Source organism: Schistocerca piceifrons, chromosome 8, assembly GCF_021461385.2.
Source record: "Schistocerca piceifrons isolate TAMUIC-IGC-003096 chromosome 8, iqSchPice1.1, whole genome shotgun sequence".
NCBI classification, from domain to species: Eukaryota; Metazoa; Arthropoda; class Insecta; order Orthoptera; family Acrididae; genus Schistocerca; species Schistocerca piceifrons.
This window is the reverse complement of record NC_060145.1, coordinates 150,959,105-150,984,885: the sequence shown is the minus strand read 5'-3', so window position 1 is coordinate 150,984,885 and position 25,781 is coordinate 150,959,105. Positions and strand designations below refer to the sequence as shown.

General features: G+C 45.2%; 1 protein-coding gene across 1 annotated transcript in view; it reads right to left on the bottom strand.

Moving 5' to 3' along the window:
• LOC124712145 (TWiK family of potassium channels protein 7-like) overlaps positions 1–25,781 on the bottom strand; it is a 340,606-nt gene that overhangs the window by 43,166 nt on the left and 271,659 nt on the right. Inside the window, exon 3 of the mRNA XM_047242442.1 lies at positions 5,346–5,504. Coding sequence (XP_047098398.1) covers positions 5,346–5,504 — 159 coding nt within the window. The remainder of the gene's footprint in view (positions 1–5,345; positions 5,505–25,781) is intronic.

Genomic DNA, 25,781 nt, shown 5'->3' with positions numbered 1-25,781 from the left:
ATACCCACAATTATTATCTAAAATGATTAGTGAAACGGACAACGTGATTTATAGTTTCCTGGGGAAATACATCCTGACAAGCAAAATAAATAAAACAAAACAAAACAAGTCCATACAAACTTTATTATTTCTGTACGAAGGGTAAAGGATGCCTCTCTTAAGTTTAAGAAATTCATTTCAAATGATTAGAAGAAAGACTACAAACGTTAATGGAGCACATAATCTAATAAATACAACAGATATACAAGAAATGAACCATTTAACAAATGTTAGAAACGTGAAAGAAAAACAAACACACTTTGCTCTTCGTAGCTGAAGGGTTGGATATAGGCTGGACTTTCTTAACAATGTAGCACGTAGGCTATATCTTACGAATCAATTTGGTGTGTAGATTGTATGAGTCAGGCAGTATACCATCTGCCTTCTAGAAAAACGTCATCAACACAATTCCGGAAATTGCAATAGCCGACACGTGGGAGAACTACCTCAGAATCAGCTTAGCAGCTCGTGCATCTAATTTGCTGACGAGAAGAATACAGAGAAGAATGGAAAGAAAATTGAGGATAAGAAGTGAAGAAGAACTACAGGATTTGCTGAATGGAATGAACAGTCTAAGGACGCAATATGGATTAAGAGTAAATCGAAACCGAGTGAGGTGGCTCAGTGGTTAGAACACTTGACTCGCATTCGGAGGACCGGTTCAAGCTCACGTCCGGTTATCCTGATTCAGATTTTCCATGATCTCCTTGAATCGCTTCAGGCAAATTCCGGGATGGTTCCCTTGAAAGGACATGACCTACTTTCTTCCCTATCCTTCCCTAATCCGATGGGACCGATGACCTCGCCGTTTGGTCCCTCCCCCAAATCAACCAACCAGTAAACCGAAGAAAGACTAAAATAGTGAGAAGTAGCAGGAATGAGGACAATGAGAAACTTAACATCAGGATTGGTGATCACGAAGTAGATGAAGTTAAGGAATTCTGATGCAAACAGCGACAGCCAGAGTTGCAACCAAAATGGATGTTTATTTAGTATTCGTACATCCATATTTAAACTGGTATGATTTTTATCAAAAATGAAATTCCTGCAGCTGTACTTAAGATTTTATATTTACTTCCCTACTAGTTTCGACGTTGCGTCAACGCCATCTTCAGGCCCGTACACTTTGATGAAATCATTTGTGTGTGGATCAGTCTAGAAGTCCGCGGTGAGACCAACACGTGCTCCACATGGATGGCTAGCAGTAACTAGTTACGTGGACTTCTAGACTGAGCCATACACAACTGATTTCATCAAAGTGTACGGGCCTGAAGATGGCGTTGACGCTACGTCGTAACTAGTAGCGAAATAAATAGAAAATCTTAAGTACAGCTGGAGGAATTTCATTTTTAATAAGTTTATTTAGTAGGTGACTGGTTTCCGGATACGCCCATTCGCAAACCAACCAATGTTTGCCAAGTAAAATGTGCGTCAAAATAACAGTAAACAAAACGCATGCGCTACCAACTTGCGCTGGAGTTACGCAGCTAAGAAATTCTGTTACCCAGGCAGCAAAATAACCTACGACGGACAGAGAAAGGTGTAAGGGATCCGTGATCCCACGAACATAGATATTAGTGTCCGATGCCCAGGTCGATAGCAGACAGGAATCGATTGTCGAGCGCTGCGGGAGGCAGTGAACCTAGTGTCGAGTACGCAGTAGTACTGGAGAGTGTCGAGTGAGAAGTGGTGCTGGAGAGACGGGCAAGAATGGTGGTCGAGTGAGTTGTAAATGGTAAAATGCACCGGAGTATGACGAGTGAGCGCGTCCCCCTGATCGTCATGGGGTTGACCCTCACTAATACCGATTCGCGAGTGGTATGAAACGGAAAAGTGACAAGTGCCGAATTTCGTGTTTCGCGTCAACCGCGTCGGCCAGCAACAACCATGGATTGCAGTGAGGATTGTTGTGAATGTTAACAATCATCATCTCGTGTGACGAAGTACTGAAAATCAGCAACCAATAAAAAGATATAACCGTAATTAGACGTGTAAGGCGAAGGTAGCAACTGCCTCAGAATTTGTGTGTAAGTAGAAAATATATATCAATTTGTACATCGCAACCTTTGTGGTCCTTAATAATAGACAAACTTTCAATCATTAACTATTCCGTCTCAGAACAGCCGCACTCGGTTGAAATACCCCCGAAACCACAGCAGAAAAGCCGACAGCCTTTCATCCATTAAGCACACGGTTATATAATCATAATTAACTATTTGGCAGCTTCGGTAAATTACTCAAAACCCAAAAGAGGAATTTAAACGGGGGTGTTTCATCTTGGCTCCCGTGCCAAGGACAGTTGCAATCTTCGGATCCGAGAAATGGTTTATTAAGCACAAGTTTTGGTTTCAGTGGAAAGACATTTGCAATTATCGGACGATTTTAGTACAAAAATAATTCGGTATTGTTGTTACCGTGACTAAAATTACAGTATTTCAACTAGAAACAGTGTAATATAACATGTTTATGGTGAAATTAGAAATCGCGAGACAATTATTGAGACAATACACTGCAAAAGTGACTCAGGAACAGTAAACAATTTGTTTTTGTTTTACAAAACCCAACAGAGGAATTTAAACGGGGGTGTTTCAAAGGAGAACATTAAAAGCAGATTAGCACTGGCAGAAAGGGCATTCCCTGGCCAAGAGAAGTCTATTAGTATCGAACATAGATCTTAATTTGAGGAAGAAATTTCTGAGAATGTACGTTTGCATCACGGCATTGTGTGAAAGCGAAAGTGGACTGTGAGAAGAGCGGAACAGAAGAGAATCGAAGCATTTGAGATGTGATGCTTCAGAACAATGTTGAAAACTGGTGGACTGATAAAGTAAGTAATCAGGAGGTTTTCTGTAGAATCGGCGAGGAAAGGAATACATAGAAAACACTGTTAAGATATCATGGACTAACTTCCATGGTAATAGAAGGAGCTGTAGAGCGTGAAAACTGTAGAGGGAGACGGAGACTCGACGGCGTCCAGCAAATAATTGAGGACGTAGATTGCAAGCGCTACTCGGATGAGGAGGAATTCGTGGCGGGCCTCATCAGACCAGTGCTAGAAGACTGATGAAAAAAAAATCTCCTCCATTCCCCTTCCTATTCCTGTTGCCACCCCATTCTACATCAACATCTACATCTATACTCCGGAAGCCACCCAACGGTGTGAGGTGGAGGCCACTTTACGTACCACTGTCATTACCTCCCTTTCCTGTTCCAGTCGCGATTGGTTCGCGGGAAGAACGACTGCCGGAAAGCCTCCGTGCGCGCTCGAATCTCTCTAATTTTACATTCGTGATCTCCTCGGGAGGTATAAGTGACATCTCCGTAACGTTATCACGCTTACCAAATAACCCTGAGACGAAACGCGCCGCTCTTCTTTAGATCTTCTCTATCTGCTCTGTCACCCCTACCAGCTACGGATCCCACACTGATGAGCAATACTCAAGTATAGGTCGAACGAGTGTTTTGTATGCCACCTCCTTTGTTGATGAACTATATTTTCTAAGGACCCTCCGAATGAATCTTAACCTGGCACCTGCCTTACCAACAATTAATTTTATGTGATCATTCCACTTCAAATCGTTCCATACGCATACTCCCAGATGTTTTACAGAAGTAACTGCTACCAGTATTTGTTTTGCCATCATATAATCATACAATAAAGGATCCTTCTTCCTATGTATACGCAATACATTACATTTGTCTATGTTAAGGGTCAGTTGCCACTCCCTGCACCAAGTGCCTATCCGCTGCAGATCTTCCTGTATTTCGCTGCAATTTTCTAATGCTGCAACTTCTCTGTATACTACATCATCATCCGCGAAAAGCCGCATGGAACTTCCGACACTATCTACTAGGTCATTTATATATATTGTGAAAAGCAATGGTCCCGTAACACTCCCCTGTGGCACGCCAGAGGTTACTTTAACGTCTGTAGACGTCTCTCCATTGAGAACATCATGCTGTCTTCTGTTTGCTAATAACTCTTCAATACAGCCACTCAGCCGGTCTGATAATCCGTAGGCTCTTACTTTGTTTATCAGGCGACAGTGCGGAACTGTATCGAACGCCTTTCGGAAGTCAAGGAAAACGGTATCTACCTGGGAGCCTGTATCTAATATTTTCTGGGTCTCATGAACAAATAAAGCGAGTTGGGTCTCACACGATCGCTGTTTCCGGAATCAAAAAATGGTTCAAATGGCTCTGAGCACTACGGGACTCAACATCTTAGGTCATAAGTCCCCTAGAACTTAGAACTACTTAAACCTAACTAACCTAAGGACATCACACACACCCATGCCCGAGGCAGGATTCGAACCTGCGACCGTAGCAGTCCCGCGGTTCCGGACTGCAGCGCCAGAACCGCACGGCCACCGCGGCCGGCTTTCCGGAATCCACGTTGATTCCTACAGAGTAGATTCTGGGTTTCCAAAAACGACATGATACGCGAGCAAAAAACATGTTCTACAATTCTACAACAGATCGATGTCAGAGATATAGGCCTATAGTTATGCGCATCTGCTCGACGGCCCTTCTTGAAAACTGGGACTACCTGTGCTCTTTTCCAATCATTTGGAACCTTCCGTTCCTCTAGAGACTTGCGGTACACGGCTGTTAGAAGGGGGGCAAGTTCTTTCGCGTACTCTGTGTAGAATCGAATTGGTATCCCGTCAGGTCCAGTGGACCTTCCTCTGTTGAGTGATTTCAGTTGCTTTTCTATTCCTTGGACACTCATTTCGATGTCAGCCATTTTTTCGTTCCTGCGAGGATTTAGAGAAGGAACTGCAGTGCGGTCTTCCTCTGCGAAAGAGCTTTGAAAAAAGGTGCTTAGTATTTCAGCTTTACGCGTGTCATCCTCTGTTTCAATGCCATCATCATCCCGGAGTGTCTGGATATGCTGTTTCGATCCACTTACTGATTTAACGTAAGACCAGAACTTCCTAGGATTTTCTGTCAGGTCGGTGTATAGAATTTTACTTTCGAATTCACTGAACGCTTCACGCATAGCCCTCCACACGCTAACTTTGACATCGTTTAGCTTGTGTTTGTCTGTGAGGTTTTGGCAGCGCGCCAGGCGCGAGCGATTGCCAGCTCGCACGAGGAGGTCGGTGAACAGGCCTGATTTAACAGACGGTCTGCCTCTGAACCAGTTGGGCGGACTTACCTGTGCCTGTGGTGCGGGTAGAGCAGTTTGCCGTCGGCGGCGATGCTGTTGACGGCCTTGTGCGGGTAGTCGACGCCGACCCCGACGCCAGCGGCGGCGGCCAGCTTTGCCTTGGCGCTGGAGTGGTGGCCGGCGCCGCCCCCGCCGCCCAGCCCGCAGAGGCGGCCGTACAGCCGGCGGAAGCTGCGCGCCAGCACGTCGCCCACCGTCGACAGGTAGACCAGCATCAGCGGGATGCCCACCAGGGCGTACACGATCGTCACCACCTTCCCCCACGGAGTCCGCGGCGACACGCTGCCGTACCCTGGCGACACACAGGACGCGCACGCGTCACACTCCGTCTCACCAAGTCCTGCCAGCTACAGCTGCATTTATACGGCGATTGAGCTGCCACTACCGATAGATTTTATGCAACCAGCAACACCTTGAAACACCACATGCGAGATTTTCATGTCCTCTTCCCCTCTATGTTAACTGTTATTCCTACCGAGAAAATGAACAGGACATTATTGTAGGAAATCTAATGCAGTTAAATTTTGTACTGGGATACGTTTTCGCTGGAGAAAATGTATCCCAGTACAAAATTTACCAACACTACTGGCCATTAAAATTGCTACACCACGAAGGTGACGTGCTACAGGCGCGAAATTTTACCGACAGGAAGAAGATGCTGTGATATGCAAATGATTAGCTTCTCAGAGCATTCACACAATGTTGGCGCCGACGGCGACACCTACGACTTCCTGACATGAGGAACGTTCAAATGGCTCTGAGCACTATGGGACTCAACTTCTGAGGTAATTAGTCCCCTAGAACTTAGAACTAGTTAAACCTAACTAACCTAAGGACGTCACACACATCCATGCCCGAGGCAGGATTCGAACCTGCGACCGTAGCGGTCTCGCGGTTCCAGCGCCTAGAACCGCACGGCCACTTCGGCCGGCGACATGAGGAAGGTTTCAATCCGATTTCTCATACACAAACAGCAGTTGACCGGCGTTGCCTGGTGAAACGTTGTTGTGATGCCTCGTGTAAGGAGCAGAAATGCTTACCATCACGTTTCCGACTTTGATAAAGGTCGGATTGTAGCCTATCGCGATTGCGGTTTATCGTATCGCGACATTACTGCTCGCGTTAGTCGAGATCCAATGAATGTTAGCAGAATATGGAATCGGTGGGTTCAGGAGGGTAATACGGAACGCCGTGCTGGATCCCAACGGCCTCGTATCACTAGCAGTCGAGATGACTGGCATCTTATCCACATGGCTGTAACGGATCGTGCAGCCACGTCTCGATCCCTGATTCAACAGATGGGAACGTTTGCAAGACAACAACCATCTGCACGAACAGTTCGATGACGTTTTCAGCAGCATAGACGATCAGCTCGGAGACCGTGGCTGCGGTTACCCTTGACGAAGTATCACAGACAGGAGCGCCTGCGATGGTATACTCAACGACGAACCTGTGTGCACGAATGGCAAAACGTCATTTTTTCGGATGAATCCAGGTTCCGTTTACAGCATCATGATGGTCGCATCCGTGTTTGGCGACATCGCCGTGAACGCACATTGGAAGCGTGTAATCGTCATCGCCATATTGGCGTATCACCCGGCGTGATGGTATGGGGTCGCATTGGTTACACGTCTCGGTCACCTCTTGTTCGCATTGACGGCACTTTGAAGAGTGGACGTTACATTTCAGATGTGTTACGACCCGTGGCTCTACCCTTCATACGATCCCTGCGAAACCCTACATTTCAGCAGGATAATGCACGACCGCATGTTGTAGGTCCTGTACGGGCCTTTCTGGACACAGAAAATGTTCGACTGCTGCCCTGGCCAGCACATTCCCCAGACCTCTCACCAACTGAAAACGTCTGGTCAATGGTGGCCGAGCAACTGGCTCGTCATAATACGCCAGTCATTACTCTTGATGAACTGTGGTATCGTGTTGAAGCTGCATGGGCAGCTGTACCTGTACACGCCATCCAAGCTGTGTTTGACTCAACGGCCAGGCGTGTCAAGGCCTTTATTACGGCCAGAGGTGGTTGTTCTGGATACTGATTTCTCAAGATCTATGCACGCAAATTGCGTGAAAATGAAGTCACATGTCAGTTCTAGTAAAATATATTTGGCCAATGAATAACCGTTTATCTTCTGGATTTCTTCTTTGTGTAGCAATTTTAATGGCCAGTAGTGTACATTAAATTTCCTAACAAAAGGTCCTATTCATTTTTCTGTAGGACTAAGAGTTTGCATGAGGCGAATAAGAGAGTATGAAAATCTTATGCATAGACTTTGAAGGCGTTGTGGGTTGCATAAAGCCCATCGGCAGGGGCAGTTGACTCACCCTCTACATGGTGATATTGCTGCATGGGGACAACCTGCATGAAACCATCACTGAAACGATAAGGAGTGAAATTGGTCAAATGGACACATGGCGCAGAAATGCGTGATATCTTTACTACGGGGTGCACATTAATTCATCATATCTGTACAGTTCAATGCAGTGCATGGAATGTTGTCATGTGACCACCATCAGGTGAAATGCTGGAAGTGGCCCCCACAGACCTCAAAGCGCCTGCTGGTGTGATCGAGGGGTTCTAGGCGCTTCAGTCTGTAACCGCGCGACCGCTACGGTAGCAGGTTCGAATCCTGCCTCTGGCATGGATGTGTGTGATGTCCTTAGGTTGGTTAGGTTTAAGTAGTTCTGAGTTCTAGGGGACTGATGACCTCAGATGTTAAGTCCCAAAGTGCTGAGAGCCATTTGAACCATTTGGACCTCGAAGCATCCACGAACACAACACAGCAATGACCTGTGTATATGTACAAATGTCACATCCTGGAACCGAATGGTCTCAAAGACGGCATGAAGGTGTTCTTCCAGTGTCTGCATGTCCCGGATGGACTGGGTGCGCACAGTTTGATTCTGGTGGCCCTCAGAGGTAGAAATCTAAAGCCTTAAGGTCCGGCGACCGGGCAGGCAATGCTACTGAGTCACGTCGTCCGATCTGTCGGCCAAGCTAGATGAAATGCGGTCAGCTGACCCACCATCATGTAGCCACATTACACTTCGTACAACCAAAGGCACATCTTACAGCAAGGGAGATATAGTCACCTGCAAGAAGTGAAGATATGTCTCGCTTGTGAGGCGTTTTCGAAAAATGACTGATCGAACGAGGCGGTCGCCAATAATCCCCACAAATAGATCGAGGCTGAACTGGTGCTTCGGTTTCGCTGGTATTAAACCATGGGTACTCTCCGTAGGCCACAGGTGAGTGTTGTAAAGCATAAAGATAGCCTCGTCTGTGGATAGGATGACAGAAATCCTAGACCACGATTGCCGGCGGCCGGCCGCTGTAACCGAGCGGTTCTAGGCGCTTCAGTCCGGAACCGCGCTGCTGCTACGGTCGCAGGTTAGAATCCTGCCTCGGGAATGGATGTGTGCGATGTCCTTAGGCTAGTTAGGTTTAAGTAGTTATATGTCTAGGGCACTGATGACCTCAGATGTTAAGTCCCATAGTGCTCAGAGCCATTTGAATCATTTGACGGCCACTGCAACAAACCAGCGATAAAAACGTCGCACAACGGCCCACAATGAGCACAAAGGACAAAATAGAATAAAAAAGTGCGCGTTCCAACTTTAGTCCTGAGAAACCTTGCGTAGGCTGTACTGGAGTATACTAGACCAATGCTCCGGTGTCATTCCAGTCTCAAGTAGATACGACATTTGCCGTGACAGTTAATGGTAATCAGTGAATCATCCAACGACACATATTTCGGAAATTGTCTGTGTCACTCGTTTAATATATGATAGCAATCCTGCCTAGCTGTCAGGATAAAATAAAATGGGTAGCATAGCAGAAGCTATATTTATAACATTTTTAACCGGTGTGATGATGTATATCGACTTAAAACTTAACTACTACGGACATTATACAAAATGGTTGGCTTCAAAATTACCTCTGCGAGGCTCTACTTTTGTAAAGGACTCTCACACTACCGTAATGGAAATGGAAAAAAGAACACATTGACACCGGTGTGTCAGACCCACCATACTTGCTCCGGACACTGCGACAGGGCTGTACTAGCAATGATCACACGCACGGCACAGCGGACACACCAGGAACCGCGGTGTTGGCCGTCGAATGGCGCTAGCTGCGCAGCATTTGTGCACCGCCGCCGTCAGTGTCAGCCAGTTTGCCGTGGCATACGGAGCTCCATCGCAGTCTTTAACACTGGTAGCATGCCGCGACAGCGTGGACGTGAACCGTATGTGCAGTTGACGGACTTTGAGCGAGGGCGTATAGTGGGCATGCGGGAGGCCGGGTGGACGTACCGCCGAATTGCTCAACACGTGGGGCGTGAGGTCTCCACAGTACATCGATGTTGTCGCCAGTGGTCGGCGGAAGGTGCACGTGCCCGTCGACCTGGGACCGGACCGCAGCGACGCACGGATGCACGCCAAGACCGTAGGATCCTACGCAGTGCCGTAGGGGACCGCACCGCCACTTCCCAGCAAATTAGGGACACTGTTGCTCCTGGGGTATCGGCGAGGACCATTCGCAACCGTCTCCATGAAGCTGGGCTACGGTCCCGCACACCGTTAGGCCGTCTTCCGCTCACGCCCCAACATCGTGCAGCCCGCCTCCAGTGGTGTCGCGACAGGCGTGAATGGAGGGACGAATGGAGACGTGTCGTCTTCAGCGATGAGAGTCGCTTCTGCCTTGGTGCCAATGATGGTCGTATGCGTGTTTGGCGCCGTGCAGGTGAGCGCCACAATCAGGACTGCATACGACCGAGGCACACAGGGCCAACACCCGGCATCATGGTGTGGGGAGCGATCTCCTACACTGGCCGTACACCACTGGTGATCGTCGAGGGGACACTGAATAGTGCACGGTACATCCAAACCGTCATCGAACCCATCGTTCTACCATTCCTAGACCGGCAAGGGAACTTGCTGTTCCAACAGGACAATGCACGTCCGCATGTATCCCGTGCCACCCAACGTGCTCTAGAAGGTGTAAGTCAACTACCCTGGCCAGCAAGATCTCCGGATCTGTCCCCCATTGAGCATGTTTGGGACTGGATGAAGCGTCGTCTCACGCGGTCTGCACGTCCAGCACGAACGCTGGTCCAACTGAGGCGCCAGGTGGAAATGGCATGGCAAGCCGTTCCACAGGACTACATCCAGCATCTCTACGATCGTCTCCATGGGAGAATAGCAGCCTGCATTGCTGCGAAAGGTGGATATACACTGTACTAGTGCCGACATTGTGCATGCTCTGTTGCCTGTGTCTATGTGCCTGTGGTTCTGTCAGTGTGATCATGTGATGTATCTGACCCCAGGAATGTGTCAATAAAGTTTCCCCTTCCTGGGACAATGAATTCACGGTGTTCTTATTTCAATTTCCAGGAGTGTAGTTTCAATGCACGGATTTGGCATAATCGAAGCTGCTGCGTTGCCGACTAGTCAGCTACGTGAAGATGCGCAGAAGCTCGGAATAAGGATATCCGGCATTGCCGAGAAGATTTTACACGCAAATCGCCCGTCGTATTTTATTGTCTTATTGCATCTTCGGCTCCATCCACATCGAGAGTCCAAATAAGGGCAACTGAAGAACGTAAACAGATGCCACCTGAGGTAAAAGGTCCGCTTTCCGAACCATCTCCCCGTGGACAATTCGACAGCGACCGTTACGAAAGTAGTAATGACACAAGCGACGATTGTGACTATGATTGCGGCTGAAGAACGTAAACAGATGCCACCTGAGGTAAAAGGTCCGCTTTCCGAACCATCTCCCCGTGGACAATTCGACAGCGACCGTTACGAAAGTAGTAATGACACAAGCGACGATTGTGACTATGATTGCGGCTGAAAAATGTAAAGTATTGAATAAAACATTTCATTACGGCAATTCTTAATTCTAAGTCGTTATCGGCAACCTCAGAATGCGTTATACATAAAGTTTTACTCAAATCCGCTAAAATTATAATTTTTGTAATTCTGACATCAGATTCCTAATCAGCAGCCCAAACGTCCTAAAGGGAGAACAGTTTTGTAGGATGTTATACGCAGTTTTTTATTCCGTCCAGGTTTTGAAGCGAGTGAGTTGGTCCACAGCGGGTCTCCGAGGAGGCAAAACCGTAGGTACTAAGGTTTGCAAGCTTTGTAAGTGATACATGTAGTGGCAATTGCCATCATGACTGTTCCACACGGTCGTCTAGCTCACACAATGCTGGCGGGCACTTACTTGGTGCTGATTCGGGGATCATATCCTACAGTATTCAACATCTGTTGCTCCACGTCCTATGAACGTACCAGGCCCATCTGCCTTTCACGGTTAACCATTTCCGTAAACGAGCCTATCTCACTCAAACGACGGAACACAGTAGGAAACAGTTTATGGTGAGGTTGCCGGACGGAAAGGATACTTTTACCGGTACAATCGTGCTGCTACCATTCCATTGCCATTTGCCTCTCCGTATATTCCGTATGTTCCTGGTCTGTATACCAGGTCATCGTTTCTCAGCCCTGCATTTCACGATGGACGTCCATGCCAGAGTGATCCAGCAGCAACAGTGAAGCGAATGCCCGATAGTGCTGTCGAGGGAGCTCACTACCGTCTTCGACGACATTAGTGTCCTTTTGAGTGTGGAGCTAAAACACTACAGACACGGCATTCCCACTTGCCGGGTGTTTTCTTATGTAAGCTGTCAGTAACTCATGCCTTCATTGTGAAAGATCTTTTACCTCCCCTTTCAAATGGGTGGACCTCCCATGAACGCACTTCTGGCCATATCTCCATATGACCAGTGGCGTAGCTAGGTACTTTGGCATTCCCCGCTCCACGGAGCCAACAGAAATATGAAATTTTTGGTGGGAAGCAATTTATGATAAAAGTTGTTAAGTAAGAATAGTATACCATGTGTAGAAGTATGAAACTGGAGTTTTCCTATAGATGGTGCTAACCGTCAGTGTATGGCCCGCGAGACCGCGTCTGCAGTGCCATCTGCTTCCTGTAACGGCTGACGACAAATGTCAACACACAGTAATCCAAGTTCCATACATCGATATCTGTTGCAAATCCGTAAACATGTCGAGTTTTGTGCCTAAGAACTACGATTTGCGGACAGCATTGGTTTTCTGTTATCATTTGAAGAAACCTGCTACAGAATCGCATTGAATGCTTGTCGAAGCTTTAGGCAAACATGCTCTTGGGAAAATAAAGTGTTTCGAGTGGTTCAAAAAATTCAAAAGTGGTGATTTTGACGTGAGAAACGACGAGCGTGAGAAACCACCGAAAAGGTTCAAATACAACACGTTGCATGCTCTATTGGACGAAGGAACTCACGGAACAATTGAATGTGACGCAGAAGGCCGTTTCTCACCGGTTGAAAGATTTGGGGTGCAGGAAGTGGGAAAATGGGTTCCGCATGAACTGAATAAAATACAGTAAGCAAATCGAAATACCACTTGTAAAACGCTGCTCGCCAGATACAAAAGAAAGTCGTTTCTCCATCGAATAGTGACAGGTGGTAAAAATGGATATACTTTGAGAATCGCCGGCCGGAGTGGCCGTGCGGTTCTGGGCGCTACAGTCTGGAGCCGCGTGCCCGCTACGGTCGCAGGTTCGAATCCTGCCTCGGGCATGGACGTGTGTGGTGTCCTTAGGTTAGTTAGGTTTAAGTAGTTCTAAGTTCTAAGGGACTGATGACCACAGCAGTTAAGTCCCATAGTGCTCAGAGCCATTTTTTTGAGAATCCTAAACATCGTAAATCAAGGATGAATCCAGCAAACCATCAACATCCAAAGCATGACCAATCTCTTTGGAAAGAAGAAAACGCTCTTTGTTTGGTGGGATCTGAAGGGTATCATCTATAACGAGCTGCTAAATCCTGGTGAAACCGGCCGGCCGAAGTGGCCGCGCGGTTCTGGCGCTGCAGTCTGGAACCGCGAGACCGCTACGGTCGCAGGTTCGAATCCTGCCTCGGGCATGGATGTGTGTGATGTCCTTCGGTTAGTTAGGTTTAACTAGTTCTAAGTTCTAGGGGACTGATGACCTCAGCAGTTGAGTCCCATAGTGCTCAGAGCCATTTGAACCTGGTGAAACCGTTAACACTGATCGCTATCAACAGCAATGAGCGATGTAAATCTTGAAGGAATCGATAATTCAATGTACTTCATCGTTACACATATTCAGCTACACGTTTTGTGGAACACACATTTTTTTAATCCAGAAGACCCTAAATCAGATATCTCCTGTATCCAGTTCTTCGATTTCTTTACGGTAATGAAGGATTTTTTAATTTGCAATCTGACAAATCCACTTACCACAAAGTAATAACAGCACGAAAATCTTCACTGCCCAACCAAATCATGAATATAATTCAGTGACTAACAAGCCTATGTTAACAGTGCCCTCTGTACAAAAAATTGGGTATCAAACAAGAATAATTTGCATAACTGTCTCAAGAACTGTAGTGAGAATAGTATTTGGTTACGTGCTAGTTTAGTGGAAAAAGCAGCGTATGCGTACATGAGGATCAGGCCCGGACAATAATCTCTGCAGTTGCCCGACCGCTCTCATCAGTGTCAGGAATAAAACGACGAAAAAGCATATTTTTAGTATTCGTACCACAGAAACTGGCAAGCTTTTCGCCACCAAGGAGCTGGTACCTGGTGCGGAACCAGACCTCCGTACCCCCCCCCCCCCCCCCTCCCTTAGTACATCACTTCGTATGACCCTTTTTCCTCCTTATCCTCTTAGGGATAGTTTTCGGCAGTTTGGTCCCACATAAAAAATTTTCCCTGTAGACCCAGAAAGGCATTGCACGTGGTGGAGGGTTCTTCGTGCCAATACTATCTTTCATCTTTCTTTATCTTTCTCACTCGTGCCCTGAGCGACGGAAGATGGCTTTCTACACTCCTGGAAATGGAAAAAAGAACACATTGACACCGGTGTGTCAGACCCACCATACTTGCTCCGGACACTGCGAGAGGGCTGTACAAGCAATGATCACACGCACGGCACAGCGGACACACCAGGAACCGCGGTGTTGGCCGTCGAATGGCGCTAGCTGCGCAGCATTTGTGCACCGCCGCCGTCAGTGTCAGCCAGTTTGCCGTGGCATACGGAGCTCCATCGCAGTCTTTAACACTGGTAGCATGCCGCGACAGCGTGGACGTGAACCGTATGTGCAGTTGACGGACTTTGAGCGAGGGCGTATAGTGGCCATGCGGGAGGCCGGGTGGACGTACCGCCGAATTGCTCAACACGTGGGGCGTGAGGTCTCCACAGTACATCGATGTTGTCGCCAGTGGTCGGCGGAAGGTGCACGTGCCCGTCGACCTGGGACCGGACCGCAGCGACGCACGGATGCACGCCAAGACCGTAGGATCCTACGCAGTGCCCTAGGGGACCGCACCGCCACTTCCCAGCAAATTAGGGACACTGTTGCTCCTGGGGTATCGGCGAGGACCATTCGCAACCGTCTCCATGAAGCTGGGCTACGGTCCCGCACACCGTTAGGCCGTCTTCCGCTCACGCCCCAACATCGTGCAGCCCGCCTCCAGAGGTGTCGCGACAGGCGTGAATGGAGGGACGAATGGAAACGTGTCGTCTTCAGCGATGAGAGTCGCTTCTGCCTTGGTGCCAATGATGGTCGTATGCGTGTTTGGCGCCGTGCAGGTGAGCGCCACAATCAGGACTGCATACGACCGAGGCACACAGGGCCAACACCCGGCATCATGGTGTGGGGAGCGATCTCCTACACTGGCCGTACACCACTGGTGATCGTCGAGGGGACACTGAATAGTGCACGGTACAACCAAACCGTCATCGAACCCATCGTTCTACCATTCCTAGACCGGCAAGGGAACTTGCTGTTCCAACAGGACAATGCACGTCCGCATGTATCCCGTGCCACCCAACGTGCTCTAGAAGGTGTAAGTCAACTACCCTGGCCAGCAAGATCTCCGGATCTGTCCCCCATTGAGCATGTTTGGGTCTGGATGAAGCGTCGTCTCACGCGGTCTGCACGTCCAGCACGAACGCTGGTCCAACTGAGGCGCCAGGTGGAAATGGCATGGCAAGCCGTTCCACAGGACTACATCCAGCATCTCTACGATCGTCTCCATGGGAGAATAGCAGCCTGCATTGCTGCGAAAGGTGGATATACACTGTACTAGTGCCGAAATTGTGCATGCTCTGTTGCCTGTGTCTATGTGCCTGTGGTTCTGTCAGTGTGATCATGTGATGTATCTGACCCCAGGAATGTGTCAATAAAGTTTCCCCTTCCTGGGACAATGAATTCACGGTGTTCTTATTTCAATTTCCATGAGTGTATATGCCTCTGTGCATGCCCTAATCTCTCTCTTCTTCATCTCACGCTCCCTTCACAAGATAAACAAACGCCGATCGCAGCGTAATGGCTCTCTAAATTTACTCATCAAAGTTTCGCTGTAACTATGTCGCCTTTTTCATCATGACATTGCGTCTCTTTTACGGCAGAATTCGCGTAGGAAATAGATTTATAAGTAACAAATGTACATAATATGTCACCTCATGTCTACGTCGAACATGGAAAAATGAGATATTTACACAAGACCAAATTGAAGTGGAGAAAATGACACCAACGTCTTGTCAACGTAAAGTCAAAACACTCGCAGAGAGTGTTTAACATGACACGTTAAGCGCATTCCATACCTTTTCGTTACGGTTGCTGTGAACGCGTTCATTAGAATTAAATATGTAATGATTGGACGTGACATACAGTGAGAATCGTTCTTTATTCTCCCTGTAATACCGAAAAAAATCATAGTTTAAAACTGTATAAGTGAATATACGAGGGCGTGCTGAAAAGTAATGCCGCCGAATTCATTACGTGAAACGAACTGATTTCTGCATCTGTATGCAGGAGGCCTGCATTCAGTTCATGTTCCAGCATCTACTTTCGTATCTTTTCTTTTAAAAAGGAAGTGAAATTCTTCGAAGATACACGAAGATGATGAATATAGTAGCTAAGTCGCTGTGAAGCGATGCCAGAAAATGCACTCAGTGAGACCGGTTTTTGCTTCTACAGGCGTAATAGTTTCTCCACATCCTCCTCTGACAAACGTGGAACAGTTTTGTGCCGTTAACATGCCAACGGCCGCGCCTCTTCAACTAAGCTTTTAATTGAAACTAAACCAAGATTAAAATCACTTAATTCTCAAACAAAATAAAGATAGTTCAGTCTTAATTTCTAAATTTTTAATGAAACAATTAGTTTGAAGCTACGATATCACGCTGGTTTGATATTATATGATTAAAAGATGAAGACTGTCCGCAGTTTATTGTTTTTGTAGGATAGAAATGTACCAGGGCTATGGCTTCGTAGTAATGGACATTGGAATTACATAATGTGGAGGCTAATGTGTGGACTAGTAACGGAATTGGTTTTCCCTATGCAGGTTGGGATTTCATGAAGAATTAAGTCGCTACGCTAAAAAGAAGTCTATTAATTAAAAAAAGTAAAATAAAAACTTAAGTTCGAGGAAGAAATTTCTGAGAATCTACGCTTGGGATACGTCATTATATGGAGGTGAATCATGGATTGTGGGAAAACGAAAGATAATCAAAGCAATTACAGTGTGATGCTGTAAGAGGTTGTTGAAAATTAAGTGTACTGATAAGACCAAAAATGTAAAGGTTGTATGTAGAATTTGGGAGAAACTAAACATATGGAAAACACTGAAGGAAGGAGAACAGATGTTAAGACATCATGCAATAACTTCCATAGCACTAGAGAGGGCTGTAAAGAAACACAGATTGAAATACGTTCAATGAATATTTGAATAAGTTGGGCGTAAGTGCTACTCCGAGGTGAAGAGGTTGGCGCAGCAGTGAAATTCATGGCGGGCCCCCACCAGTTACAAGACGAAAAAAAAGGGGATGATATAGCTTAGACAACGATCTCTGTCCAATAAAGAAAATGAGAATTAAAGAAATTGTGATGAACAGAGAGAAAAATAATAGTTTTTTTATGACTAGCAGGATATGTGGATGTAAGGGTGATTTCGTATTCCGGTAGCAAGAGTTTGACATTTTGTTGGGGAGAGAAATGGTAACTATTTAGGTGTGAGTGGATAAACGTTTCGGTATATGACCGGTGGAATAAGAAGATTATTGCAACTTTACAGGACCTTTAAAGCACATATAGTTGATTAGTATGAGTAAAGAGCGAGGATATCATAAAATGGTGGAAGATTCGTATTGGATGTATAAATCTCAGACAGAAATGGAGATGGAGAACGTGCCGTTCAAGGATTTGCAGAGATTAAAAAACTTTTGGGGTCATAAAACCAAGAGATGGTGGCAAATGTAAGAGAAGTTAAGTGCTGTGGAAGTCCTAAAGGATGTTGTTACCTTTCTAACGCTTTACTAACAAGTAACAATGGGTGCATGGAGAAATTTTGCAGTAAAATGTGGCATTTATTGAGAGGAGAAGTTTTCACGTATTATGTTGTTCATTTAGGAAATGAAGTAGGGAAAAACTCTGCCATAGTTTGCTAAGAATATTATAAAGACACCTAGAAAACGGAGATAGCTGCACTGTGGATTCAAAAAAATGGCACACATTTAGTGAAAAAAGTCCGTATGGAACAAAAGAACATGTACTTCCTGTAATGATAAAGCGGTCAACTAATTTGGAAGTAAAATTCTCCAAACCAAATTTCCGAAAAAATCAACGAAGTTTTGGGCTATTTAAACCAAGTTACTGTTCAATTACTCATTGCCCACATAGGTACTAAAATGGAAGAACGTATTACGAAGGACGTGTTCCCAAAATATTTCACAAAGAAAAGATTGAATGACAGGCTCTGGTTTTCATTCAGCGTTATCACAACCACAGTTATCATCATCAGCCATATTACATCCACTACTGGTCAAACGCTTTCTTTAAGATGTTTCTGTGCAAGACATACATCAACTTTACGCATCTGTGGGAATAATCGAACCAACAACCGAATGTAGTGCGTGTTTCATCTAGTACAAGGGTTATATTTGAAGTTATTCTCGAGTTATCTGTGTTCATTCATAAATGTGTAGTTACGTTCCCAGAAGTAATAAAACTAATTCTGTATGCCTTAATCTTGGGTGCATTATTTTGTGTCGTTTGTAAGCATGTGCGAGACTGACGTGATGTAACACGAGGAAATCTGATCTGCCCGCACAACCATCATGCATCTGCTTGTCATATGTCATTTAAACGCCTTCCATTTGACAACAGTCTCGCTCCCTTGGAATTCAGCAAAGAGCTTCTTTAGCTCAACTGTTATTCATTTGATTTGCTACATGTCACTTCCACGTTACACATAACACTTGAATATTTCCTATAATCTATACACACGATGTTACAGGATGGCCTGGATATGCTAAAAATACCATAATAATGTATACTGCTTTGACTCGTAACGCGATTTATGTGCACCTGAAGAATTGACGATTACTGCACCGACCAGGTGTTCTATAATTTTCGACGCTACCAAGACTCGGTTCTTATCTCTACGTACATTTCTGCCTAATGTTCCTCTTGACGAATCCATACAAACAAGCAGCCTACATATCACTGCGCCACTGATGTTCAGATACGATGTTGCACACTCTAACTTTAAAAGAACGATCGTCAGTGCCAAGCATGAACTAATTTCCACCAATACATGTAAGCAAATGGTTCAAATGGCTCTGAGCACTATGGGACTCAACTGCTGAGGTCATTAGTCCCCTAGAACTTAGAACTAGTTAAACCTAACTAACCTAAGGACATCACAAACATCCATGCCCGAGGCAGGATTCGAACCTGCGACCGTAGCGGTCTTGCGGTTCCAGACTGCAGCGCCTTTAACCGCACGGCCACTTCGGCCGGCTGTAAGCAATTGGTCTGAAAATATTCAAAAGTGTTCCTACTATCACTGAGATGAAGAGTAAATTATTAAGTTGGCGCATAAATTCACAGCATGTTGTTTCCTGTTGCTATGAGATACTGACAGGTTTCAGATAGATTATAGAATGGTAAGACAGAGATTTAGGTACCAGGTTTTAAATTGTGAGACATTTCCAGGGGCAGATGTGGACTCTGACCACAATCTATTGGTTATGAACTTTAGATTAAAACTGAAGAAACTGCAAAAAGGTGGGAATTTAAGGAGATGGGACCTGGATAAACTGACTAAACCAGAGGTTGTACAGAGTTTCAGGGAGAGCATAAGGGAACAATTGACAGGAATGGGGGAAAGAAATACAGTAGAAGAAGAATGGGTAGCTTTGAGAGATGAAGTAGTGAAGGCAGCAGAGGATCAAGTAGGTAAAAAGACGAGGGCTAGTAGAAATCCTTGGGTAACAGAAGAAATGTTGAATTTAATTGATGAAAGGAGAAAATATAAAAATGCATTAAATGAAGCAGGCAAAAAGGAATACAAAGTCTCAAAAATGAGATCCACAGGAAGTGCAAAATGGCTAAGCAGGGATGGCTAGAGGACAATTGTAAGGAAAATTAAAGAGACCTTTGGAGATATGAGAACGACTTGTATGAATATCAAGACCTCAGATGGAAACCCAGTTCTAAGCAAAGAAGGGAAAGCAGAAAGGTGGAAGGAGTATATAGAGGGTCTATACAAGGGCGATGTACTTGAGGACAATATTATGGAAATGGAAGAGGATGTAGATGAAGATGAAATGGGAGATACGATACTGCGTCAAGAGTTTGACAGAGCACTGAAAGACTTGAGTCGAAACAAGGCCCCTGGAGTAGACAACATTCCGTTAGAACTACAGACGGCCTTGGGAGAGCCAGTCCTGACAAAACTCTACCATCTGGTGAGCAAGATGTATGAGACAGGCGAAATACGCTCAGACTTCAAGAAGAATATAATAATTCCAATCCCAAAGAAAGCAGGTACTGACAGATGTGAAAATTACCGACCAGTCAGTTTAATAAGTCACAGCTGCAAAATACTAATTCGAATTCTTTACAGACGAATGAAAAAACTAGTAGAAGCCGACCTCGGGGAAGATCAGTTTGGATTCCGTAGAAATACTGGAATACGTGAGGGAATACTGACCCTACGACTTATCTTAGAAGCTAGATTAAGGACAGGCAAACCTACGTTTCTAGCATTTGTAGGCTTAGAGAAAGCTTTTGACAATGTTGACTAAAATACTCTCTTTCAAATTCTGAAGGTGACAGGGATAAAGTACAGGCAGCGAAAGGCTATTTACAATTTGTACAGCAACCAGATGGCAGTTACAACAGTCGAGGGTCATGAAAGGGAAGCAGTGGTTGGGAAGGGAGTGAGACAGGGTTGTAGCCTCTCACCGATGTTATTCAATCTGTCTATTGAGCAAGCAGTGAAGGAAACAAAAGAAAAAATTCTGAGTATGTATTAAAATCCATAGTGAAGAAATAAAAGCTTTGAGGTTCGCTGATGACATTGTAATTCTGTCAAAGACAGCAAAGGACTTGGAAGAGCAGGTGAACGAAATGGATAGTGTCTTGAAAGGAGGATATAAGATGGACATAAACAAAAGCAAAAGCAAAAACCAGGATAATGGAATGTAGTCGAATTAAGTCGGGTGATGCTGAGGGAATTAGATTAGGAAATGAGACACTTAAAGTAGTAAATGAGTTTTGCTATTTGGGGAGCAAAATAACTGATGATGGTCGAAGTAGAGAGGATATAAAATGTAGACTGGCAATGGCAAGGAAAGCGTTTCTGAAGAAGAGAAATTGGTTAACATTGAGTATAGATTTAGGTGTCAGGATGTCGTATCTGAGAGTATTTGTATGGAGCGTAGCCATGTATGGAAGTGAAACATGGGCGATAACTAGTTTGGACAAGAATAGAAGCTTTCGAAATGTGGTGGTACAGAAGAATGCTGAGGATTAGATGGGTAGATCACATAACTAATGAGGGGGTATTGAATGAAATTGGGGAGAAGAGGATCTTGTAGCACAACTTGACTAGAAGAAGAGATCGATTGGTAGGACATGTTTTGAGACATCGAGGGATCACCAATTTAATATTGGAGGGCAGCGTGGAGGGTAAAAATCGTAGAGGGAGACCAAGAGATGAATACACTAAGCAGATTCAGAAGGATGTAGGCTGCAGTAGGTACTGGGAGAAGAAGAAGCTTGCACAGGATAGAGTAGCATGGAGAGCTACATCAAATCAGTCTCAGGACTGAAGCCCACAACAACAACAATGCATTTTTTATCGACTGACGTTTTTTATTTGTGCTTCAGTATTGCTATCTGAGTTAACATATTGTAATTTTGTCTTTTGGAGATAGTGAGTGGCGCTGTGGACATTAGAATACGCAGTGCCAAGTCAAGAAAACTGAACATTTCCGACGTATTCTCGTGTCTGAGTTCAATACAGGGATGACAGCAGCGGAGGCAGCCAGGAAGATTTACACCATGTATGGGGATAATGCCATTGGACAGATCATGGCAACAAAATGTTTTTCTCGTTTTAAGGAGGATCGTTTTGACATTACTGAATCTCCACACTCAGGAAGACCTTCAGGGTTTGAGAAAGATCGTTTAAACGCATTAATCCATAATGATCCACTTCATTACGTTCGGAAGTCGTAAATATGATGAACAGTGATCACTTCACCATACTGCGACATTTGCTTACAATGGGGAATGTTAAAAAGTCGGGTTTTTGGGTATCACATGCTCTAAGCTGAAATTGCAAAATTCAGATGGTGGCCATATGTGCATTTCTGCTTTCTCGTCATCAGTTGGCTCATGAACAACACCGACTATTCCTATCCTGTGTCGTTACTAGTGAGAGAAATGGTTGCTTTATGCTAACATAAGGAAAAGAAAGGAATGGCTGAACCCCAACAAAGCAGCAACTCCCCATACAGAGACCTGTGCACGTCCACAAAAGACAATGTGATGCATTTGGTAGAACAGTGTTGGTGTGGTGTAGTATGAATTGCTTCTCTGAGGTGTAACCGTCACTGCTGACATTTATTGTCAACAACAGAGACGTCTTGCAGATCCAGTCGAAGAACAACGACCGGAAAGAGAGCGTGGAGTGATGCTACTCCAGAATAACGCCCACCTGCATTCTGCAAGATTGACAAAAAATACTATACAGCAGTTGGGTTGGAAAGTCACGCTGCACCCACCATATTTACCCAATCTCACATTTTCATCATTTCCGCTCTCTGTCGAACAACCTGCAAGGAACTTCCTTTAGGGGTGAAAACGCGCTTTGAACACTGCTCGACGCATTCTTCACTTCAAAACCACGTGATCTCTACATTTTCGGAATCGAAAAGTCAGCCCAGCATTGGCAGACCTTTTTGAAATAGTGAAGAATTTTATTAGAGTAAATGCACCAAACAGCTACTTATAATAAACATATAGCGACGTAAGAGTTTACAGACTTTGTAAACCTGCAGCATCATAAGAGTGGAACTGTTAAACTGTTTTTTTTTTTTTTTCAAAGTATTATTGGTAGAAAATGCAACGTTGCAGTTGTATTTATTACGAAGAAGGCGTTGGATCTGATAGGAGATGGGCCTCACGAAAGCAACAGAGAAATATTTTTTTAGGTTACACTCAACAAACTTAGCATGGTAGATGACATCTTTAAAAAGAAAACTACTAGAAGAGTTACTACGCTCGGCACCTCTATCACTGGCGTGATGGCGGCAGCTTACACCAGCACACCAACCGTGTCTGGTTTCAGCTCCAGAAGGAGAATGAGCTTACATACTTCCACCGACATTCAGACAGCTCATTAAAAGTGTCCGCAGCAGAGTTCAAACCGTTACAAGGTGAACCATGGACACACCCCATGCTACCATCCACTAATAGGTTGGAAGGTGTATACACAGGCTAAAATTTTGTAAGACAATTTTATATTGAACCAGTGATGGTCAGATGTAGTATTAGCTGTGTAGTAGCGTCGCTGCTCAACAGCAATCGCTGGTTCAAGGTGTTATGGGTAATGTGTGAGAGTGACTTTAGATAGAGAGATGTATGGCGGGCTCTCAAGTGTAAAGACGTGTTGTACCTGATGTGTACTGGATATATACTTACTCACTACGGGCAGTATTAATTTATATTTGCAAGATACCACAATGGATATAATTAAGATTAAAGAAACTTGTTTTGTTACCTACACAGTGCGCATACTCATAAGTGATGATTGAGACAGTGTACAGCACCCACATCCAATGATTTCGTAAAGCTAATTGTTAATGTATAATCGGCTTATTGTATGTTAATTGTGAGCATTATTAATTTGCAAAGAGTCAAAATACAAGTTTAAAATTAGTGCTATATTGTTACTTACCACAAGTCAATATCAGTTTCCAGTTCATTCACTATTTTGCTCAAGAATTTATTGTCGCAGTCATATTCGATTTAATTTAAATGCATGTTAAGCAACAGCCTTGCACAGTACCTGTATGCTAACTACACAATTTAAATTACTAACAGATAGCGGTGGAAAGAGCGTTATCGTTGTGCAGATAAAGTTAAGAAATATTATTATTTCAGGGATGGCATTCATTAAGCAGAGGGAACATTATTTTCAAAGTGATCAAGATTTGTTTCATTACCAGGGCCTATTTCAAATCAATAGTGTTGTATCAGATTCAGTTTTGTGTTACGTAAATTCATGCAGAATCGATTTGGTTTAAAGTCATTGACGGTTCTCATTCTCGCAATCAGAAAAGTTCAGTACGGGCAAAGCCCATAAGCGACGAGATAAAATACATGTTCGCATGCCATTCCCATTCTAATAAGTGTGTTGCAGGTTACTGTCAGTTAAGAACTTTCAGCACTGCAGTGCGTCAGCAGTCGTAAGTATCAAAATAATTATGAAAAATCCGCCTCGACTGCACAAACTACCTGGTGTTTACCTAGGTTTCAGCGTGTTCACGGATGGTAACGAGCCCCCCCCCCCCCCCCCCCCTCAATTTGGTACGTTTTCCCTCCTACTCTGATGAGGGTTTGGTTAGCCAAGAAGAACACCATTTGTAATTTCTTATTGCTGCGCGCTTCTAGGAGGTATTTTATGTATCTTCGTTGGCTTCTATGTAATTATAAGGTCATGGAACCAAGGTATGTTATAAATCTTTAACGTCTTCTGATTACATCCTGGTCGGCCGCTTAGTATTATGGCGATGTAACCACTATGGTTGTTCCTGCTGCAGATATTATTAGTGCGGTTTTATCCGTTAACAATGACTTCCTAAGCATAGCTGTCTTTTTAGTTTAGGTGTAATTTCTACCTAATTCTAGGGCCTCCATATTAGCTTGTGGCTGATTTACCATCCGTGCACAAAGTTTGGTTCAAATGGTTCAAATGGCTCTGAGCACTATGGGACTTAACTGCTGTGGTCATCAGTCCCCTAGAACTTAGAACTATTTAAACCTACCTAACCTAAGGACATCACCCACATCCATGCCCGAGGCAGGATTCGAACCTGCGACCGTAGCGGTCGCGCGGTTCCAGACTGTAGCGCCTAGAACCGCTCGGCCACTCTGGCCGGCCACAAAGTTTGTCGTGCGTTGCTATTATATATGTCTTAATTCCCGCATCATCGCTTTTATCATTTGCTCAATTTGCTATTTGTGCGACAACTTTCGGCAATCAGTTAGGTCTTGATCCGTGTTAACTTTGTGTTCCCGCTCCCATGCATAAGAAGAGCGTTCCCTGGCCGCGCACATGCGCAGTGATTTCGATAGCCGCGCATGTGAACAGCCTGCGGTGCCTCAGTTCGGTGGGGAGCCTGTGACCATCGTACGTTGGCTGGGGCGAGGCAGCTCACACAGGGTTGAGATAAGTAATATCATTGACTTGGTACATACACTACTGGCCATTAAAATTGCTACACCACGAATATGACGTGCTACAGACGCGAAATTTAACCGACAGGACGAAGATGCTCTGATATGCAGATGATTAGCTTTTCAGAGCATTCACACAAGGTTGGCGCCGGTGGCGACACCTACAACGTGCTGACATGAGGAAAGTTTTCAGCCGATTTCTGATACGCAAACAGCAGTTGACCGGCGTTGCCTGGTGAAACGTTGTTGTGATGCCTCGTGTAAGGAGCAGAAATGCGTACCATCACGTTTCCGACTTTGATAAAGATAGGATTGTAGCATATCGCGATTGCGGTTAATCGTATCGCGACATTGCTGCTAGCCTTGGTCGAGATCCAATTATTGTTAGCAGAATAAGTAATCGGTGGGTTGAGGAGGGTAATACGGAACGCCGTGCTGAATCCCAACGGCCTCGTATCACTAGCAGTCGAGATGACAGGCATATCATCCGCATGGCTTTAACGGATCGTGCAGCCACGTCTCGATCCCTGAGTCAACAGATGGGAACGTTTGCAAGACAACAACCATCTGCACGAACAGTTCGACGACGTTTGCAGCAGCATGGACTATCAGCTCGGAGACCATGGCTGCGGTTACCCTAGACACTGCATCACAGACAGGAGCGCCTGCGATGGTGTACCCAACGACGAACCTGGGTGCACGAATGGCAAAACGTC